Raw genomic sequence first — 18,625 nt, 5'->3', positions numbered from 1 at the left:
CTGTGGTCCATAAAAGTGATGACAACCAAGTACCTGGCAAGTATTTTACATTGCTGTTATGTGAAATTTTCTTCCACAAATGATCTTATTAAACCTGGCTTCGCTATTGCGGTTCGACATGTTCTTGTGGCTTAAAACATGAGATTTAGCATCCTTCCTGACATATTGTTGAGGCTTGAGCTTAGAATTTCAGATTTCTTGTTTACACCTTTAGAGTTTATTTTATCTGTCATTCAATGCGTTCCGCATAGCAAATTGATTAGACCTGAGTCTTCCTCCTCTCCGGGATGAGATATGAGATGTCTTGCCTTTAACTGCTAAACTGGAAATAATAGGACATTATTCGTGGACCTTGTTTCTCCTGGCAGAAAATCATGTGCCATTTTGCCCTCGCCGAATAAATTTTGTCAAATTGCATATCTGAATCATTTATACCACCATTGACTTGGTTCTAACAGCTGAGACTAGTTCATGATATTAGAATTTCCATCAAAATACAGTTCTGGGATGTGGCCGGTATAAATTAGGGGTAGCAACCGGGTCAGATCGGCTGAGATACAAATTGGGTAGGATATAGAATATATTAAAAATTTATCGGATTAGATATAGAATATATCAAAAATTCATCAACCCAAAGTTCGATCCTTTTTATTAAGCGGATCCAAAATTGAAATCCAATTCCGATCATTTTATTAAAGAAGTAAGCTAAACTCATCTATAATGGATCGAATCAATCAAGTTCAACTGATTAAACAAGGGTTAAGCATGCCCACCCCTACCAATATTCAAAGAGTTGGAAGCAGCAGGTTATTTGCCGTCACTCCATGCGAATCATTTTATAGTGCCTTCTAATGTACTTTGACACGAATGCAATTCTTTTTATTATCAAAAGGTTGCTTCTCACCAGCAAACAACCGATTGGGGAAAATTGCAATCATTTGCCTCTCTCTGAAGATGCTTCTCCCGTCATCTTTGTAACGCTTCTAGGCATTGCTAAATCGAACCTCGCCTTGTGACGCCAATACAAAAACACAAATAACTCCGTTTTGTGAAGCTGGTGCTTTTCCCCCCCTTGTTTCTTTTTTTTTTTTTTAAAATAAATATTAGAGATTCCATCTATTCATATTAACTAAATAGCTGCCATTTATACTAATAATAATAAATATACACATTTCTACAAACACCACAATCTATAAAATTTCGCTTCTCTAAGGTTAGGTCATCCCATCTCCATTTTTAGATATTTTATTTTCTAATTTTATTAGATACATTTATACTAAATATGTATGATGCGTCGTCCATTTTATAAATAAATAAATAAATAAATAAATAAATAAATAAATAAATAAATATATATATATATATATATATATATATATATATATATATATATATATATATATATATATATATATATATATATATATATATATATATATATATATATATATATATTTATTTATTTATTTATTTAACGAAGCAATTGCAAAACCAAAACCTATCTTTGCAAATAACTCGGTCCATCTGCTTAAAACAAAATACGAAACCTCCTCACTCTACTCACTGTTCATTACTCAACTTAATCGAGTGTGATCTTCGGGAATAATTCTGCTAGATTCTCATGATACAAATTTTGAAAAAGAAAATCTGAAAAAAACTCATGCAGAATTCAAAAAAATTAAGATGACAAAAAATTATAAAAGTAATAAAATTTAAAAATACGAGCTTTGTAATTTTTTAATTTATTTGTCCAAAAACAAGAAAGTTAAAAATAATGAGAGAGAGCACAAATGCTGACATATGGAATCATTCATATATATAATATATAAAATTGTTTAAAGTGAATAATTCAAGATTAATTCATTTGTGAAGAATAATTTGAAGAACTAGTCGATCAAGAGAAAAACTGATGATAACTAAAATTTTTTAATAATTCGGAAAATATTGAAACTATATTACTGCGCGAATCTTGAGACAGTAGAGATTAAAGAAAAAAAAATCGCCTTTCTCACGGTCTGGAAGGGGAGCCATAACAGAGCCTCCAGCCCAGACGAATCCCGTATTATTCGATCGAATCGCCCCCGTGGGAATAAGAATTCAGCGACTAATTCCTGTCGTACTCGCCTTCCCCTTATACAATTCTTGTCCGAATCCGATGCTTTTCTCCTTCCTTCCCCCTTCTTCCTTCCCAATTTATTTATTAATTATTATCAAAAAAATCCAATCCACGAAGAGAGAAAGAGAGAGAGAGGAAGAGCAGAGAAATCCGGGTCCAAAAGATCAAAATTTCGTTATAAATTAAAAACCCTAAATTCAAACTAAGGAAAAAAAAAAAGAATAGACAGAATTTTTACACTCGCTTCGCGTGATTTCTGGGCCGGCGATCTTTCTAGCAGCTCTCTCCGTCGCCGCCGTCGTCGCAGTCCCACACGGCCCCGACGAGCCCCAGTTGGTCCTCCAGGTACCGCTGCATCAGCCGCCCCTCGATCGTCGCCGCCGCCTCCTCCTCTCCCTCCTCGCACCGTCCCAGGAACCACGCGGCGACGTCCTCCCGTAGCTCGGCCGGCCTCCTCCACCGCCGGAGCCGGAGGCACAAAGCGGCGATGCAGAGGACGGGTAGGGAGAGGCAGATCAGGGGGAGGAGGACCGGGGAGCAGCAGATCAGGGCCAGCGCCAGGCAGGCCCTCCGGCCTCGCCCTCCACCGCCGCCGCCGCCCGAGATGGAAAAGATTCCGGGGATCCACCGCCAGCCTCCGTCCATGTCAAGGGATCCGCCTTTGAAGTTCCTTTCCTCTTTTCCCATTCCATGCTCCTCCCACGCCCCCGTCACCACTCCTTCCACCAACTCCTCACTCTCCCCTCATTTATATTCCCGCTTTTGTTTTATCCTATCTTATATATATTATATTATACTTCATATATCTTAAATACTTAGCTTAATTATATTATATACTTTCAGTAGTTTCCTTCAACGTTTCAATCACAATAATCACACTAATACCGTCTTAAATACTATGAATATATATATATATATAATCTAATGGAGGAGATAATGTAGCCACATGGTAAATTTTATGTGCAAATGTTTAATCAAGAGACAGATGCGGTGCAATTTACAGGAGTTTGTATGAATGCCATGTTAACAAAAGAAATTTACAATATAATTAAATGAGTTCAAAAATATATTTAGAAGAATATTAAATTTAATTAATGTTAACAATTTAATGCCGTTGTTTTCATGTAAATTGTGAAGCCCATCCTCCTAAAACACATGTAGAACAATGGTCGCTACCTTTTTCAGTCTAAATCCAGAATCCAACTAGATTTTTGAAATCCGACAGAAATTATAGCAGTATTGGTATGATAAAATATTATTTATTTAATTAGTATGAAGATTTTAAATTTTAAATTATTTTTTTGGATTGATGATCAGCGAAAATCTAAAGTAACGGTGGACGGCAGTTAGATAACAACCGCCATGAGGCAGGAACGGGGGACCACCAAATCCTGCGACGTTATGATGACCGTTATTTAATTTCATATCTTATCTTAAACGTGTGAATCGGCTACGCCTTCCCAGCCGCAACTCCATAAAGCAAAAGATCTAGAACGAGATTTCCTATCAGCTGAACCCTTTTCACAAGTTGGGCAAGATATGAGATAGATAATTCTCAATCAAACCATTTAATACTTATTCCTTGGACTTTTGCTATTCCATATGTACCATGTAATAATCTCGTATCTATCCTTTGGGCCAATTTTTAACACATATTTTAGATTATATTCTTGATTTTCTAAATTATATATTATAAATTATATAATATAAATTTATAAACTAATAATCAATATTATAATTTTAATAAAATATGTTATGTATAATATTGCTAATGTGAATCTTATTATTCTTTTAGTATTATATAACAAATATTATAATCTTATAGTTTGTATTGTAATGTCTAAAATATAATAATATAAGAATCAATAATATGATGGTGTAATATTATTATTGATACATCTTTGAACCAACCAAATTGGTGGTAGATCGACCAATTAGAGCTTGTCACGAAGCCTCCAACCAACCCATCAATGCCCACTATATGGCCAACCCCAGAGACGTGCGGAGAGACTTTTAAATTTTAAACTCCCTTCCTAGCTAGCAATATCTTAGGCACGATCACAAATGGTTTTTATAATCACGTGACGAACAAGTGAGATATACGGAGTGTGATGGCCGGGTGAGATGCCTACACATGATCTTCAGGATGTGCAATTGATTATTAAAAATGACCAATTTGTAGTTCTGAACTTTTTGGCGACAGGCACCGACCCTCGTCTATATAAACTTTTTCCGAAAAACCCTCTAAGTAAGTATTCTTGCTCCTCCTTACATTCTTATGATGCCACTTTGCTGTTCTCACAACACATCCATTATTTTTTGAGAGTCTATCCGACTTTCGTATTGGAGTCCCTTGTCGGATACTCCACAGCAAGACGTATTCTTTGTTTTTACTCTTTTAGATTAGATCCGATGTCAGAGTAAAGGTCCGAGCATAATCTTCTTCTCTCAGCACTACCTCGAGAGTGATCCGCGCTGGAGCCATCGCCACCCAAGCATACAGGCCACTATATCACTATTTCAAAGATATATCATGATTTCAGTAAATCTTTATGGTTTGAATAGTTGATCATTTGAACACTCTAGTAGCTCAGCCAACTTGATGTCTTGATCGGGCCGATTTCTAATAATAGTAAAATAAAATATTATCATAACAACTATTTTTACATTTTAAACCTATAACGTTTGATCACTAACAATAATTAATTTAGCATAATAACATCATTCATTGTTAAATACATATGGTACCGGACATTAAGATATTTCTAATGCATTGGTCATATTTCTATAATAAACTATGCTATAATTACAGCATTGGTTATCATATTATATATTAATTTCTATACAAAATGACTGAAAATATAAAATACAAAACTAATGTATGAGTTATTACTATAATAGATTACTGTTGCGGGATTTTCACCCCGGCAACAGCCCTAGTCCCAACCGAGCTAGCAGAGAAAAGAGACCGCGTCCCTCACGAGGTATTGTCCGCTTTGGGGGCTTTCGGGCACGGAACCACTCGTGGGCACGGAACCACTCACCCCCTCACGGTTTTGTCCCGCCAAAGGGCCATCGTGAGGAAAAGGCTTCGCCCTCCTCATTATAAGGCACGGAACTTTTCCGCTCTAGCCGATGTGGGACTAAGTTCGGCACCCCCCCCACAACATAGCCCCCCCAGCGGGAAGGTTCCGTGCCGGTTTTACCCGGGGTCCCCCACAGTCCTGGAGGGTAGCCTGCGGCAAGGGGCACGCCTCTCAACGAAAGCACCATCTGTTGCGGGATTTTCACCCCGACAACAACCCTAGTCCCAACCGAGCTAGCAGAAAAAAGAGACCGCGTCCCTCACGAGGTATTGTCCGCTTTGGGGGCTTTCGAGCACGGAACCACTCACCCCCTCACGGTTTTGTCCCGCAAAAGGGCCCTCATGAGGAAAAGGCTTCGCCCTCCTCATTATAAGGCACGGAACTTTTCCGCTCTAGCCGATGTGGGACTAAGTTCGGCACCCCAAAAATTACTATATCATAATAATATATTAATATGTTTTCCAAAATATAATAAGATCCGACTTAATATATATTTTATTACAACATATAGTACTTTAGAGTGTAATAATATTATATTTCGTATTATAATATTAATATTATAAATATAATATTGATAAAGAAAAGTGATGGTACATGATATCCCTCCAAACAGGAAGGTACATGTCAATGTGTCTAGTGGTTGAATGAAGTCAGAAGAATGTAGCAGCTAGAAAAAAAAAGGAAGATGATGGACGAAGACTAGATGTGAATGAACTTGAGGGAGATGTCTCACTTCCTCCACACACACACGCACGCACGCGCACACACAGACAGACAGAGAAGGAAAAATAGATGTGGATTTCTCCTGAGATGCTCAAAATCAGAGACCTGCGCAAAATCTAGTGCTACAATTAAAAGGTTGCGCAGCTCTTGATAGAGGTAAAAAATTTAGTATAAGCTATCAACACCAACTTCAAAAGTTGCTACTGTCAGAAAGTACTGCGAGCGTCCCTACAAGTACAGGAAAATATACATCCTAACTAGTTCCATTGACACTTATTCACATTACAACAACAATGAAGCAACTTTCACAGATTATCCTCAATGTTCATAGAGAAATCAGGTTCCTCTGGCTTCATTAGCTTCGGCATCCCCACATCAACAGAAGGTTTGCGCTTATGGATCTTCTGATTAGCTCCCCTCTTCGTGTTCTTTGCAAATTTTTTAGCTAATATCGTCGCTCCTAGATGTTGATTAATGTTCCCACTTTCAGTTTCCATTGATGAGCCTTCACCACCATCAGCGTACTCCGCAATCAGAGGAGCTCCCTCATGCTCGCTAGCTGGGCCTTGATCATCCATCCCTTGCATGTAGTAGAGGCTTTCTTGTGTGGCCAGCTCCTTCGCCAGCTTCCTCTTCTTGTACCGCCTCCATGCAGCCTGTATGAAGCAAGCTCCCCAACTCCTCCATTGATGAGAATAGAACCTGAAAGCATGCTGAAGCTTCTTGCTGTGAAGACGCTTGAACTGGTGGGCCACAAATTTGAGATCCTCAGCTCGGAGAGCGAATGCCTCGACCTCAGTGAGGGACCGAACAGTTCGAGTGGATGATGGAAGGTTGACACTCGGATTTGGCATCAAGGCCCATGTCAGCAACTCTTCACCACAGAAATCACCTGGTCTGAGGGTTATGGAGTTGAAGAATCCAGTTCTACCACCATTGGTGGTAGAGCTTTCGAGGTTGCCTCGGATGATGAAGAGCATCTCATTGACTGGGTCGCCTTCCCGAACAATGTAGGTATCCTTGGTGCTCAGGGATGAGACCAAGCGTTCACATATGGCATCCAGTAGTTGATCATCCATTTGTGAGAAGAATGGGACCTGACAAAAGTGGGTAAGAAATGAATGGATATCGAAGATTTGAATAGACAAATGCCATGCCACAGTAAATTCTGACAACCGTTTACTTTGTATTCAGAAGCGAACTAACAAAACTATGAGAGAACCGGGGGGCCTACTTGAATGGCTGGAATACTTATAAGACATCTACATTGCACCAAAGTAGAAGGAAAGAATGGAATGCCATACTCACACGTCGAACAAGGGCAAGACATAAATGGCGCTGAATTTCACGGCGAAGGTCCAAAGGTAAAGCATGTAAAATGGCTTCTTCATCTACACCTCTAGTAGCAAGCCACTTATACTGAACGTACCGCTGAACTCTTTCTTGCAAATCTGGTGGCAGTTGGCGATGCCTCATCCACTCCTCGATATCTCTTCGTTTGACTCTCCATTCTTCAAGTCTCACAGTCATTGATTGCAAGTAGGTCTGGAAACAGGAAAAGAAGACTATCGATATGTATATCATGATAATGAAGTTGAAATTATGAGTTAGCAAGAGGCTCGGACAAGGGAATTTGACTCAAGAAAAAAAAAAAAGACAAACATAGTATCATGTCAAAATTCCATATATTGCATATGCATTATTATGACATAATAAGCGAAGTGAACATCATGCAGGGAGATAGGCAAGTAGCAAAATGATCTTTGAGGATTTTAACAAAAATTACATGAACATAAACAAGATGGTGATAAAAAAAATAATAAGAATGATAACGTTGTGGATGTAGAAGCGATCGATGAACAATAAGAATATAGAATTTACTTTCAGTAAATAAGCAATATATTCTCAGGAAAAAAAAGTAAGGTTAAATAGGCAATACATAGGCAACTATACCAAGCCTCAGATGATCTGCAGACCTTCCACACGCATTTCTCCTTGATTTTTTATTATTACTGATGGTATTGCTCAAGCAATATAGTATGAGTAAGTCTGTTTATCTACAAATTTTGCAAACTTTCATGGTACAGGACTCCTGTTGGTTCATTCAGTAAATTCCAATCAGCCGTTTTAATAATCTGCTGTGAGAGAATAATGTCACAAAACGTTTTTCATTATGTATCTGATAATTAAACACCATACTTTAACAGACAGCTTAGCTGTATTTAGCTATACAGCTAAGCAGTACCGAGTTCATCTCATTCTTATCCTCCTTTTCCTTTCTCCCATCTTGCCTTTCTACTTATCATTTCCCTATTGCTATAACAGTTGTGCCCCTTATGCCAAAAAGCAATTACTACTCTGCTGCTGTGGCTGCTTGTACCACCCCTATTACTACCCTTATCCCTGCCACTGCCACCACCATTATTATTATTATTATTTCGACTAAAAACCACCATTATTATTATTATCCTGTGCTTTGATTGTTATATCAGTTGTCCCTTTTGTCCCAAAAAGCAACTTAATCTCACCCTCACTGTTGGTCCAATGTGTCACCATGCTTGATCATCTTCGACCTCGATACCGACTGCATGAAGCTGACTTTCTTCTGTTCATGGATAGTAATATCCTAACATGGTAATAGAGTATTTCATCAATTCTTATAACATTCTACCTACAAAAAATTTCTGTTCTTTCAACAAGAATTGATCTGACATAACCATACTTGTCTGGCTGTTCACTATCTTCGTGAATAGTAGGTATTCACATGGGTGATCTATTCCATTTGTCAGGGGCCAGAAAAACAACTGTGCTGTGCCTTGAGTTTGCTGTTGTAATCAAGACTTGCAAAAGCAAGTTTAGCCGTCCAAAGGAGGTCCACCCCCGATTTAAGGCCCAAAAGGGGTCCCTGCTTTAGTTGTGGAGCTGTACTAAAGATATAAGGATGGTTCAAGAACATTTCCCAAATTCAAGATGAAAATAGACTACAATTAAATAAGGGATAGCCATGTTAAAATATGTTGGTATCGCTTATCTGTTTGTTAAAATTTAACTTATTTTTTATTATTCACACAAAAATACTGGCAAAATATTCTTTTCAGAAATAGATATAACTTGCAGAAGACAACAAACAGTACCTGCATGTTTCCAATTAGATGTGAAAACAGAACAAGACCCACAATACATATAAGAATTGCAAATGATGTTTCTCCAACATAAGTGCTGGTCACCAAGTCCTGTCCATATGAACTGAATGACAACAAAAGAAAACATGAAATGAGCCTCCAAGTACAGGAATCTTATAGTCAGATGCATATAAATATATCTTGCAACAGAACTTATTCTCCATATGTATAAGCTATCATCAGTTAGGCTCATTAATCCTTACACTATATAAAGTAGAAGAATACTGTTCTTGTGCATGATTCATGGGACAGTCAATTCATATGAAAAGAAAAACACTTTCAAGAAAAATATAAACTGAAAGGGGTATTTCTTTGTGAGGTTTTGCAAAAACAGGTTAACACCAAATTTAAAACGAAGTATCACAATAAAAATTGTTTGGTTACTTTCCATGAAAAACCCGAAAGTTGGGGTTTCATAAAACCTGCTTTGCAGAAAAACAGATTTCATTCATCTGCTTTAGGGAACCTCACAGACAACCAAATGGCTGATAAGTAAAAAGAATTAGCTGCTGAAATTTAATGACGCAAAATTACTCATTAGTTAACCACCACTCAATCTTCAAGATCAAGAAAAGCAAAATGTCAAAACTAAACATTTATCAAGAAACTCAGAACAGGTCATAATGCCCCCAGGAAAAAGCTGCTGCAAAAAATCTAGAACATGAGCTTATGAGGCAAAGACAGAAGCAATCATACAAACCCTCCCCATAATGACAACAAAGTCAAAAATCACCAGAAATAAAAGAACAGAACCAAAAAGTGCCGCTCCTTATGCTCAAAAAGACCATAGTAAATACAGCAATGGATGCCTTATCCGAAGTAAAGAAATTTAGCCTATATGGTGAAGCCAGAAGTAGGAAAGGTTGCTTTAAGTCATCATTAATTTCCACTACAAAAGTCTTCATTCCACAATGTAGTGGAATCTACAAGTCTGTTTTTAAATATGTATGCAGAGTCACATGGTTTTCGTGCAATAAATGGGCAACAAATAAGAACTAGGGAACTGTAATAGATCCATTATGGTGCAACTAGTAAGGAGACCATGCATGATGATAAATCACAGATTATAATTTAACATATACAAAAATTTTATTTCTTTTCAGAGAATCCACAATTGATTCTATTCAACTATGTCTTCGTCTTTTCTATCCCATTCTCTCTACCTTAATCTAGCTAATCTCTTCATCAAAAATCAAATTACAAAATTCATCACCACCTGCAAGCCTCCCTTATAAATTTCGTTAAATGAAAATGGAGAAGCAATTTTTTTTTAAAAACAATGACAATGCAAATTGCAAATATGCCACATGCAGAAATTGTTGCAACTAGAGCTCGAGATCTTAGTGTGCAAAGGATTTACCTTAAGTTTTTCAAACCCCACCAGAGGCAATAGAGGTACTTGTCAAGGAAGGTCCCTGAAACAACCTCATTACTCAAAGCATCTGCAAAAATGCCAAAGTTGAACTGGGTCTTATCACTAGTAGCGTCACAATTAACCCGCACAAGGGTGGAGTGAAGCCAGGCTTTTCGTTCAGGTAAATTCACAGTACTGCAGTCCAAAAACCTAGAAATACATTTTGCTGTATTATTGGTGCCATTTTCTTTTGCACACTCAGTTATCCAACAGTTATACTGGCGCTCAATGGACAAAAGATACCATAAAGCTCCTAATACCTGTATATGTCATAAATTAGTCAAATTTTCTTATTCAATACAATATATGATGATTCTTGATGACTAAGATTGTGCAGAAATAAACATACATGACTTGCTAGCATATAGAGAAGGAGATTATATGCAGCTCCAGTCCATGCAGTCTTTGCAAGTACTCCAGTTGCCTTGACAATCCGTGCATTCAAAGGAAAAATAAGAAATAACCTCGGAATATACTGGAGCAGGACAATCAGGGAAAGAGTATGATTAGTGTGATTCACCGTTGAGCTACTCACTGCTGGTATCACAAACCATATTAGTATCTGCAACAAAAGAAAAGGAACGCTTTTAAAATTCTGATAGGATTACAGCATATGAGCCATCAATCAAAAGCAACAAAATATCCAAGAAAGCTAAGCAATCTTGAAGCATATTCCGTGCAAATATCATCCAGAACAATTAGGAAATATGATAAACTAGGAAAATATCATCCAAAGGCCTCAATGCTGGACCTACATGATCATGTAAATGAAGACAGATGGAATGTAGCTGAAGAAAAAAACAGAATGAGGAAAGAGAAGGATATGACTTTTAAAACAAAATGTGGAAAATTTATCATGGTCAGCTCTCCTGTATTCAATAGACTTTAATTGCTTTATCCAGCAATAGAACAACCGGCCATATAATAGGTCAACTTTGGGAGATTCAGAATTCATTTGACGGGTGAGCATAAGTGGAGAGATGGCAGACATTAGTTTTTTGCGGCTATCAATTGATTTCTCTGAGCATAAATTTTCCCACAGCTTGAAGGTATGGAGGATTTTGCATAACACCACGTGTACTGAGATGTTTCTCTTGAGAAAGATGCGGGAGCTTCTTTTGTGCCAGATGTGCCTGAAGAGCACATCTACAGAGTGCCTGTCCTCAAGTTATTAGATGCATTACTTCAAAGGCTTCTTTATCGATCTTCTCCAGTTCCTATTGAACTTGATATTTCAAATGACATACTAACTTCTTTATCGATCTTCTCCACTACCCTTGTGGCAGCAGACCCCCCATGATCCCAATTTAAAATGACATCCTAGTAAACCATGGTGGAGAAGGTTCAATACATCCCTTTACCAGATTCAACACATGCTTTTAATGCAATCAAAGGATAACATTATGGGGTCAATACTGAATGCACTGTTCCTTATTCTGTTACATAGTTGTTGCCCCTGATAGATTAATAGGTTGACTGAGATATTAAATTTAGATAACGTTCACTTCATATGAACTAGAACTGAGATTCAGAGGTTGCATCCCTTCACCACATTCTTTTCTCTACCAAAGCTAATCACCTCTAGCAACCACTAGAACTGGGTTCTTTCAAGAATACACACCTAAAATTTCAACAGGGTACAAGTAATATCTAAAATAATTGTCGCACGCATAAAATAACTCAACGCTTTAAATGTTGGAAAACCAACGCATTCACGAGTTGCTCATTGAGTTTACCACATAAAAAGTGTTAAATCCCGATAGGATTATAGCATGTCAAGTAATGTTACAATCTGCATTATAAGGTTTATGAATTCAAAGCAGTGCAGGATATCAAAATTTCTGTAAGTACAAAATCCACATATTCATGATCCAAATTTGTTATAGTGTAAAAGAGATTTCATCACACGAACACACGCGCAGAAAAAAAAAATCTGGTTTTGCTCTAGCAAAAAACGAAAAAGAGAGAGCGATAGAGAGAGAAACATTTTTTTTATTGCAAAATGATCGCTAACACAATCAAGAATAACAGAAAGGGAGAAAGGATCATGAATTCAATTGACTGAGACTTTTGGGGGGCTTGCCTGAGGGATCGGGAGGGTGGCGGCGAGATCGATGATGAAATCGCCCTTGAGGTAGCGCATGGCAATCTGGTTGGGGTCGGTGACGAGCTCACCACGGCCGAAGACCCGGGAGCTGGGGGAGATGAAGGCGATGCGGAACTTGAGTATGAGGTGGGCGAGGTAGAACAGGTCGGCGATGGTGCGGAAGATGGTAACGCTGCCGCGGATGAAGGGGTCGATCTGGACGCAGACGGGGCCGCCGATGTAGAGGAGGTAGAAGTAGAGGGGGTCAATGAAGAGGGCGATGAGGCAGGAGATGAGGAAGACGCGGTTCCACCTGAGGACGACGTCGCCGCCGGGGTCGAGAATGCGGCGGGGTTGCCATGGCTTGTGGCGGTGGAAACGGACGGGGACGGGGGGCAGCGGGGGCCGGTGGAAGGGGAGCGGCGGGCGGCGGAGTCCGAGGAGGATCCGGGAGGTGGCGGGGCCGAAGGCGCTCATCGTCCACGCCGGAAGGGGGAGGATGAGGCGGCGACGGCGGCGATAGCGGCGGCCATGGGAGGAGGGGCGATGAGGGAGATCAACGAGCGGGAGTGGAATGGAAATCGGTGGTTACTGTAAGGGCTAGGGTTTGGATGGTTGGGGGGCTCGCGGGGAGCCGGGAGAGCCGCAGCGATTTCCGGGGGGAGAGGAGGAAGAGGAGTCGTCATCGCTGCCCGCGTGCGAGAGAGGGGGGCGGGGTCCGATAACGAACCGTTAAGGGCGGGATGCAACGGGACACGGGTTGTATCTTTCGCGCGTAACAAGGATTCTCCTTCCTTCGCGCGAATCCACCGTTGGATCACGAAATGGTCGCATCGAGATCTGCGCAGTCGGATGAATGGGGGTTCCGAGTGCTTTGAAAGCTGTGTGTCGTGCGATCCGACGGTTGCATCGCGAAAGAAAATAAATCATTCTTTTGCGAATCATACAACCTGGATCCGATTTAACGGCTCGGGTGGACGCAAATGGAGGTCTCCACGTACTTATCAGTACGTTTCCGGTAAACCGCGCAGCGGGCAACTGCCATGGTCTGAAATTCGAATATAGGCCTTGCAACGGTCATATCGATCAGCGCATGGCATGGATGATGATATATCCATAGCAATTGGAGTTTGGAGTATTTAGGGAGGTGATGGATTGGGGAATTAAAGCTAGCATATATTGTAATAATTTGATCGATCATGTTAAAACTCGGCTGATCCCTACTTCAACTCATAATGCCGACACTTCGATCAACAATACATATACATACATACATACATATACATACATGCACGCGCGCGCATATATATATATATATATATACCGAAAAATTGGACAAGTTCGGTGTACATCCATAGCTAGACCCACATGTATCCATGCCAATAGCTATGGTTGATTAACAATTAGAAAATAGATACAAAACCTACTGATTCAACTAAATAATTTTATCGATGTAACAGAAGGAGCATTCTATGTAGTGTTTAGAGATAAGCTATATACTAGCCTTGGAAAACCTGCCATAATTAGGTAAATTTAAGTTGGAGCCATACTTCTAATTGAACATTGTTTAATTGGTGATATTTTTATAAAACCTAAATAATTGGTCAAGTTCAAAAGCTCTATTCGTCAACTAGATGAACTGATTGACTTCTATTAGTAATAAGGTACTTAACACGTAGAGAGACAAATTGGCTTCACATTGCATGCGGAAGAAATAGAGAGACTAAGTTAATCAGACCATGGTCAGCCCATGACACCTTTATACCGAATAAAAAGATATGCTAAACTATGACCATATATACCATATAACCTAAGAAATGCCAATGTACATGTTTTTTAAAAATCATCAACGAAAAGGTTCCTGGCTCGGGACTGCAGGAGCTAAAAAGGTTTGTAACAAACCCTTCACTTTAGTGGGTGGACCAAGAAATTGTTTGAACATAAAGCTGAAAAAAAAAATTATGGGACGTTGCATTTTAGACCCACGCTCGCCGAGTGTCATAAGTATACCTCCTTGAATCATGAGTTCCACGTAAAGCTAGTACACAATTTTGACCAAAACCAAAAGAAGAAATGGTTAATACAAGCAGTAGAATGTGGATTAGATTTTGGTGAGTGTGTACATGGAATGCATGATGGATTTTGAAAATATGTACTGAAAATTGCAGGCAGGCCCTCGGTAGAAGCTTAAGTTTTGCTTCGCAATGGAACTCAATTGCACCTCAATTATTCGCACCTTGTTTTAGAGGCATGATGTTTTGTCATGGGAATTGTTAATTTTACCCATGGTTCTTATGTATGTGCCCGCTATAATATCCCATGGATTGATGACAACTAGTTCCTTATACAAAACAAAGGTTTGTGCTCTAATTATGAAGACCCATTGGATAGGCTGGGGGAAAAAAAAAAAGCTAAATGATGCAATGGAAAACAATAGCAGCAGCAATAGCAGCAGCAACAACAATCAATTGATCACATATTCTAATTAGAATTGCTTGTTGCTAACTTGCATTCCAAAGATGTAACCAAGCTCCCACAAGTAACAAGGCAAGATAAAATTAGAGATCTCCCAATAATTAGAATGATGCATGAGACCAACATTCATGTAGTGGTGAATTGGACCAGCTCCTCAAATGAACTGTCGGTCGATTGATCAAGTCTTTGGAGTCGAAGTAATAAAATTAAATACTCATTGCAAACCTATCCATCAAATCCTCATCTGACTATTGCAGAGAGAAGAATGTAATGGTGCACATACCAAATTTCACTAATTCTTATGAATAACTTTTCTCTGCCTTTCTAATAAGTTAATGTTTTATTTAACCTATTAGCCTAAGAACCTGTGCTAAAGTACTGTACTTGAACAATATTTGATAGGGACAAATCACTTCAAAGCGTAGGTGAACCATATCCAATTGTACTTCCCATGCCTTCGCACCCAAGTCTTTACAAAGGCCGACAGATACTCGAGGGCATATCCCTTTCTAGGTGCACCAGTTGGTGACAAAGTTCTTTGGAACAGCACCGGGATATAACACTTGCCATGTCTTTTGTTCTTGACAATGATGGCAACAACAAAACCCACAAGAAATAATATTTAACACTTCTTTTCCTGGAGATTATGCTCGTTTAATTCAATATGACCTTTTGAGCTGTACATATATTTTCTCTGTATAGTTTATTTTCATAATTTCTTCAGCCTCCTAGTTTATCTAAAAATATATAACAAAAAAAAACTATCTTATTTTTTTTCTTTAAGGGTTCATTTGGTTAGAGTATATCAGATAATAGGATAATTCAATGGTGCCTAAAAATCATTTATCTAAAAAAAATATAAGAGAAAATTAATTTTACCAAATTTGATTCTTGAAAAAATTATTTCAAAAAATGGCATCGAAAAAATGTTACTATGTTTGAATAAAAATAATTTTATATGAAAATATCGCCAAATTTCTAACAGCATCTTGAATAAACAATTTAAGTAATAGTATTTTTTCGATCCATTTGTTGGCTATTTATGGCATTTAAAATATATTTATATAAGTTAATAAATATTTTATAAATTAATTATATATTAAAAAATATTTGTTATATTATAAATAAATTTTAATATTTTTGGTATATAAATAAATATATTAACTAATAATTATCCTATATTATATTTATTGATAATTAATAAATATCTATTTCTTATTAATTAACAATTAATATTTACTAATAAGTAATAATTAATAATAAATATAATATTAATATAATATAAGTGAGGATTTTTTAATATTTCAGATTACCTCTGCTAGGTAAATATGGTATTTGTTTTATTTTTTTCTTTGAAAAATTTGGATCTACCTTTTATTTACCATCTATTCTCTCTATTTTTCGTACTAAACATAATAATTTGGTACGGATTTTATTTTTCTATGCCAATTCCCCCCAACCAAACGGGCGTTGAGATTCTTCCCATCATATCCAACAGCCATTATATTCCCAGCGCGGACTTGTTAAATCGTTCTCTAGCGACGGCAGAACCAACCGTCTCGGCGCGTTCTCGCCTCCCCGTCTCCATCTCCGTTTAAAACCCCCCACTTCCCCGACTTCCCTGCTTCCTCGCGTCAGAGAAGAAAGTGAGAGAGTATTAACGTCTCCTTCGCTTGCTTCATAGCTAAAGTGCACGATCTCTCTCTCTCTCTCTCTCTCTCTCTCTCTCTCTCTCTCTGAGATCGATCGAGGAATCGATGAAGGAAGCGGCGGCGCCACCCCCCAAGACTCCGGCGGAGCTGACGACCGGATCTCCATCGGAAAGCCGCCCGATCCGCCGCCGGACCGGATCCTCTTCGAGCTCCGCCTCTTCCCTTTCCTCGGCCATTCCTTCATCCTCTCCTTCCCCGGCCCACCGATACCTTTTTCCCCTCCGCTCCTCCTCCGCCGTCCCTTTCTCCTGGGAGCACCTCCCCGGCGTCCCCAAAAACCCCAAATCCTTCCCCTCCCCCGCCGTCCCCCACCGCCTGCTTCTCCCCCTCCCTCCCCCTCTCCGATCCAAACCCGACACCTCGATCCCCCGCAAGAAGCGATCCGACGCCCGATTCTCCAACCTCGCCCCCGCCGACCCCTTCGCCGCCGCCCTGGCCGAGTGCACCAAGGACGATCCCGCCGGGACAGGACTGGCCAAGCTCTGGGGGGAGCCCCCAGCCGGAGCTCCGCGGCGGAGGGCCTTGGCGACAGCGGCGATCACCCACCGGTTCGGGCTCTTCGATCTGTACGGTTCCTGCAAGATCTCGTGCTCCGTCGCCGACGCCATCATCCATGTCCCCCGGCCTGGCCCCCGCCCCGCCGCGTACGGCTTCCTCAACCGCCGGTCCAGCTCCTGACCCCCAATCCGGTCCGGTGTCCGTCCCGTCCCAAGATAAGTACATAAATAAAATTAAGAAAAAAAAATAAATCTTCTGTTAATTATTTGTTTTTCCAATGTTTAATGCCGCTGCCTTTTGCCTTAATTTTCTCCCTCTTCTATATCGATGTAGACCACGTTCTATATGGCAAATTTTTAATATGTAACACTCGATGTCGAGATTATTGCTGCTACCAAACCGTTTTCCTCCACGCTGGCATCCGACGTGGCACAAGGAGATTGGTGCGAAGTACCAATGCCTTATGCCACGTGGAATGCTAGCAATGCAGGGGGGCGCATTTGTAATACGGTTGTGCTTCATTATTTTTTTTATTATTCTTGATTTATTTTTATTTTTTTTTGTGGGTGGGGGGTAAAGCATCGGTGGAATAGGGTCCATTGGGTCGTCGGCGAGTGAGTTTTCCGGGTCTTCAGCATGTAGGCTGGAATAAAGGCATAGTTGACTACTGGAAGGTGGAATAATTTGAGGTGGGATATGGTAAAGAAATTAGAAGACCGTGGAGTGCTTGGTGATGCACGACGTCTGCGTCGTCATTCGAGAATCCACTATTTTTAAATTGGGCTTTTCCTTTGGGTCTCAGAGTGTTACGTAGGTTCCACCCTTAGTCTTTTTCCAGTAAAGCCAAGGTATAAAAAAGCCAGGATAGATCCTTTCTCCGTGTTTTTTACAGAGGTCACGGAATAAGCTGGTGCGTTTACCCCTCCTCCTCCTCCTCCGCCGCAAGCGGAATGGTTGGAATCTGAGTTGGATGAGACATTCTGACTGTTGGATGTCAGTTGTCGGAGTGAACATAACTTTACATTTGACCGGATGAGATGATTTCATGGAGTGAATGATTGGAATTATCGTTTCTATTTGGGCTGAGATTGAGTTATTATTTCCAGATTTTCCTGGGGGCAACATTTTGTGACCACATTCTGGCGTTTGATACAAGTTTAAAACTATGAATGACTGCGATCATAATAGCCATTTGACTGTTGGTTTATAAATAAGCGGAAAAACCATCTAGATTTCATTAATATAACGAATTTGTTTTTATAGGATTTCTTTTATTTTATCATCCACGTATTGGTTTTACATATTGTATTTTTTTCCGTGCTTCAACGTCATG

The 18,625-nt window shown here is 39.5% G+C and overlaps 2 protein-coding genes across 2 annotated transcripts; one reads left to right on the top strand and one right to left on the bottom strand.

Moving 5' to 3' along the window:
• Positions 1 to 6,045: 6,045 nt before the first annotated feature.
• Positions 6,046 to 13,310, bottom strand: LOC103708137 (cyclic nucleotide-gated ion channel 18-like). Its single transcript, XM_026804783.4, has 6 exons — positions 12,605 to 13,310; positions 10,871 to 11,083; positions 10,468 to 10,781; positions 9,060 to 9,171; positions 7,234 to 7,470; positions 6,046 to 7,022 (listed from the first exon to the last, which is right to left on the bottom strand). The coding sequence occupies exons 1-6, from the start codon at positions 13,082 to 13,084 to the stop codon at positions 6,231 to 6,233; spliced, it is 2,148 nt and encodes a 715-aa protein (XP_026660584.3). The 5' UTR covers positions 13,085 to 13,310; the 3' UTR covers positions 6,046 to 6,230.
• A 3,389-nt stretch (positions 13,311 to 16,699) lies between these two features.
• On the top strand, positions 16,700 to 17,598 carry LOC103708144 (uncharacterized). The gene has a single exon (XM_089926976.1). The coding sequence runs from the start codon at positions 16,840 to 16,842 to the stop codon at positions 17,470 to 17,472; it is 633 nt and encodes a 210-aa protein (XP_089783102.1). The 5' UTR covers positions 16,700 to 16,839; the 3' UTR covers positions 17,473 to 17,598.
• The last annotated feature ends 1,027 nt before the right edge of the window (positions 17,599 to 18,625 follow it).

Source organism: Phoenix dactylifera, chromosome 13 (genome assembly GCF_051530095.1).
Source record: "Phoenix dactylifera cultivar Ajwa chromosome 13, Ajwa_hap1_PhDact_Kaust_v1.1, whole genome shotgun sequence".
In the NCBI taxonomy this organism is placed as follows: domain Eukaryota; kingdom Viridiplantae; phylum Streptophyta; class Magnoliopsida; order Arecales; family Arecaceae; genus Phoenix; species Phoenix dactylifera.
Note: the sequence above shows the minus strand (reverse complement) of the source record. Positions and strands in the feature narration are given on the sequence as shown.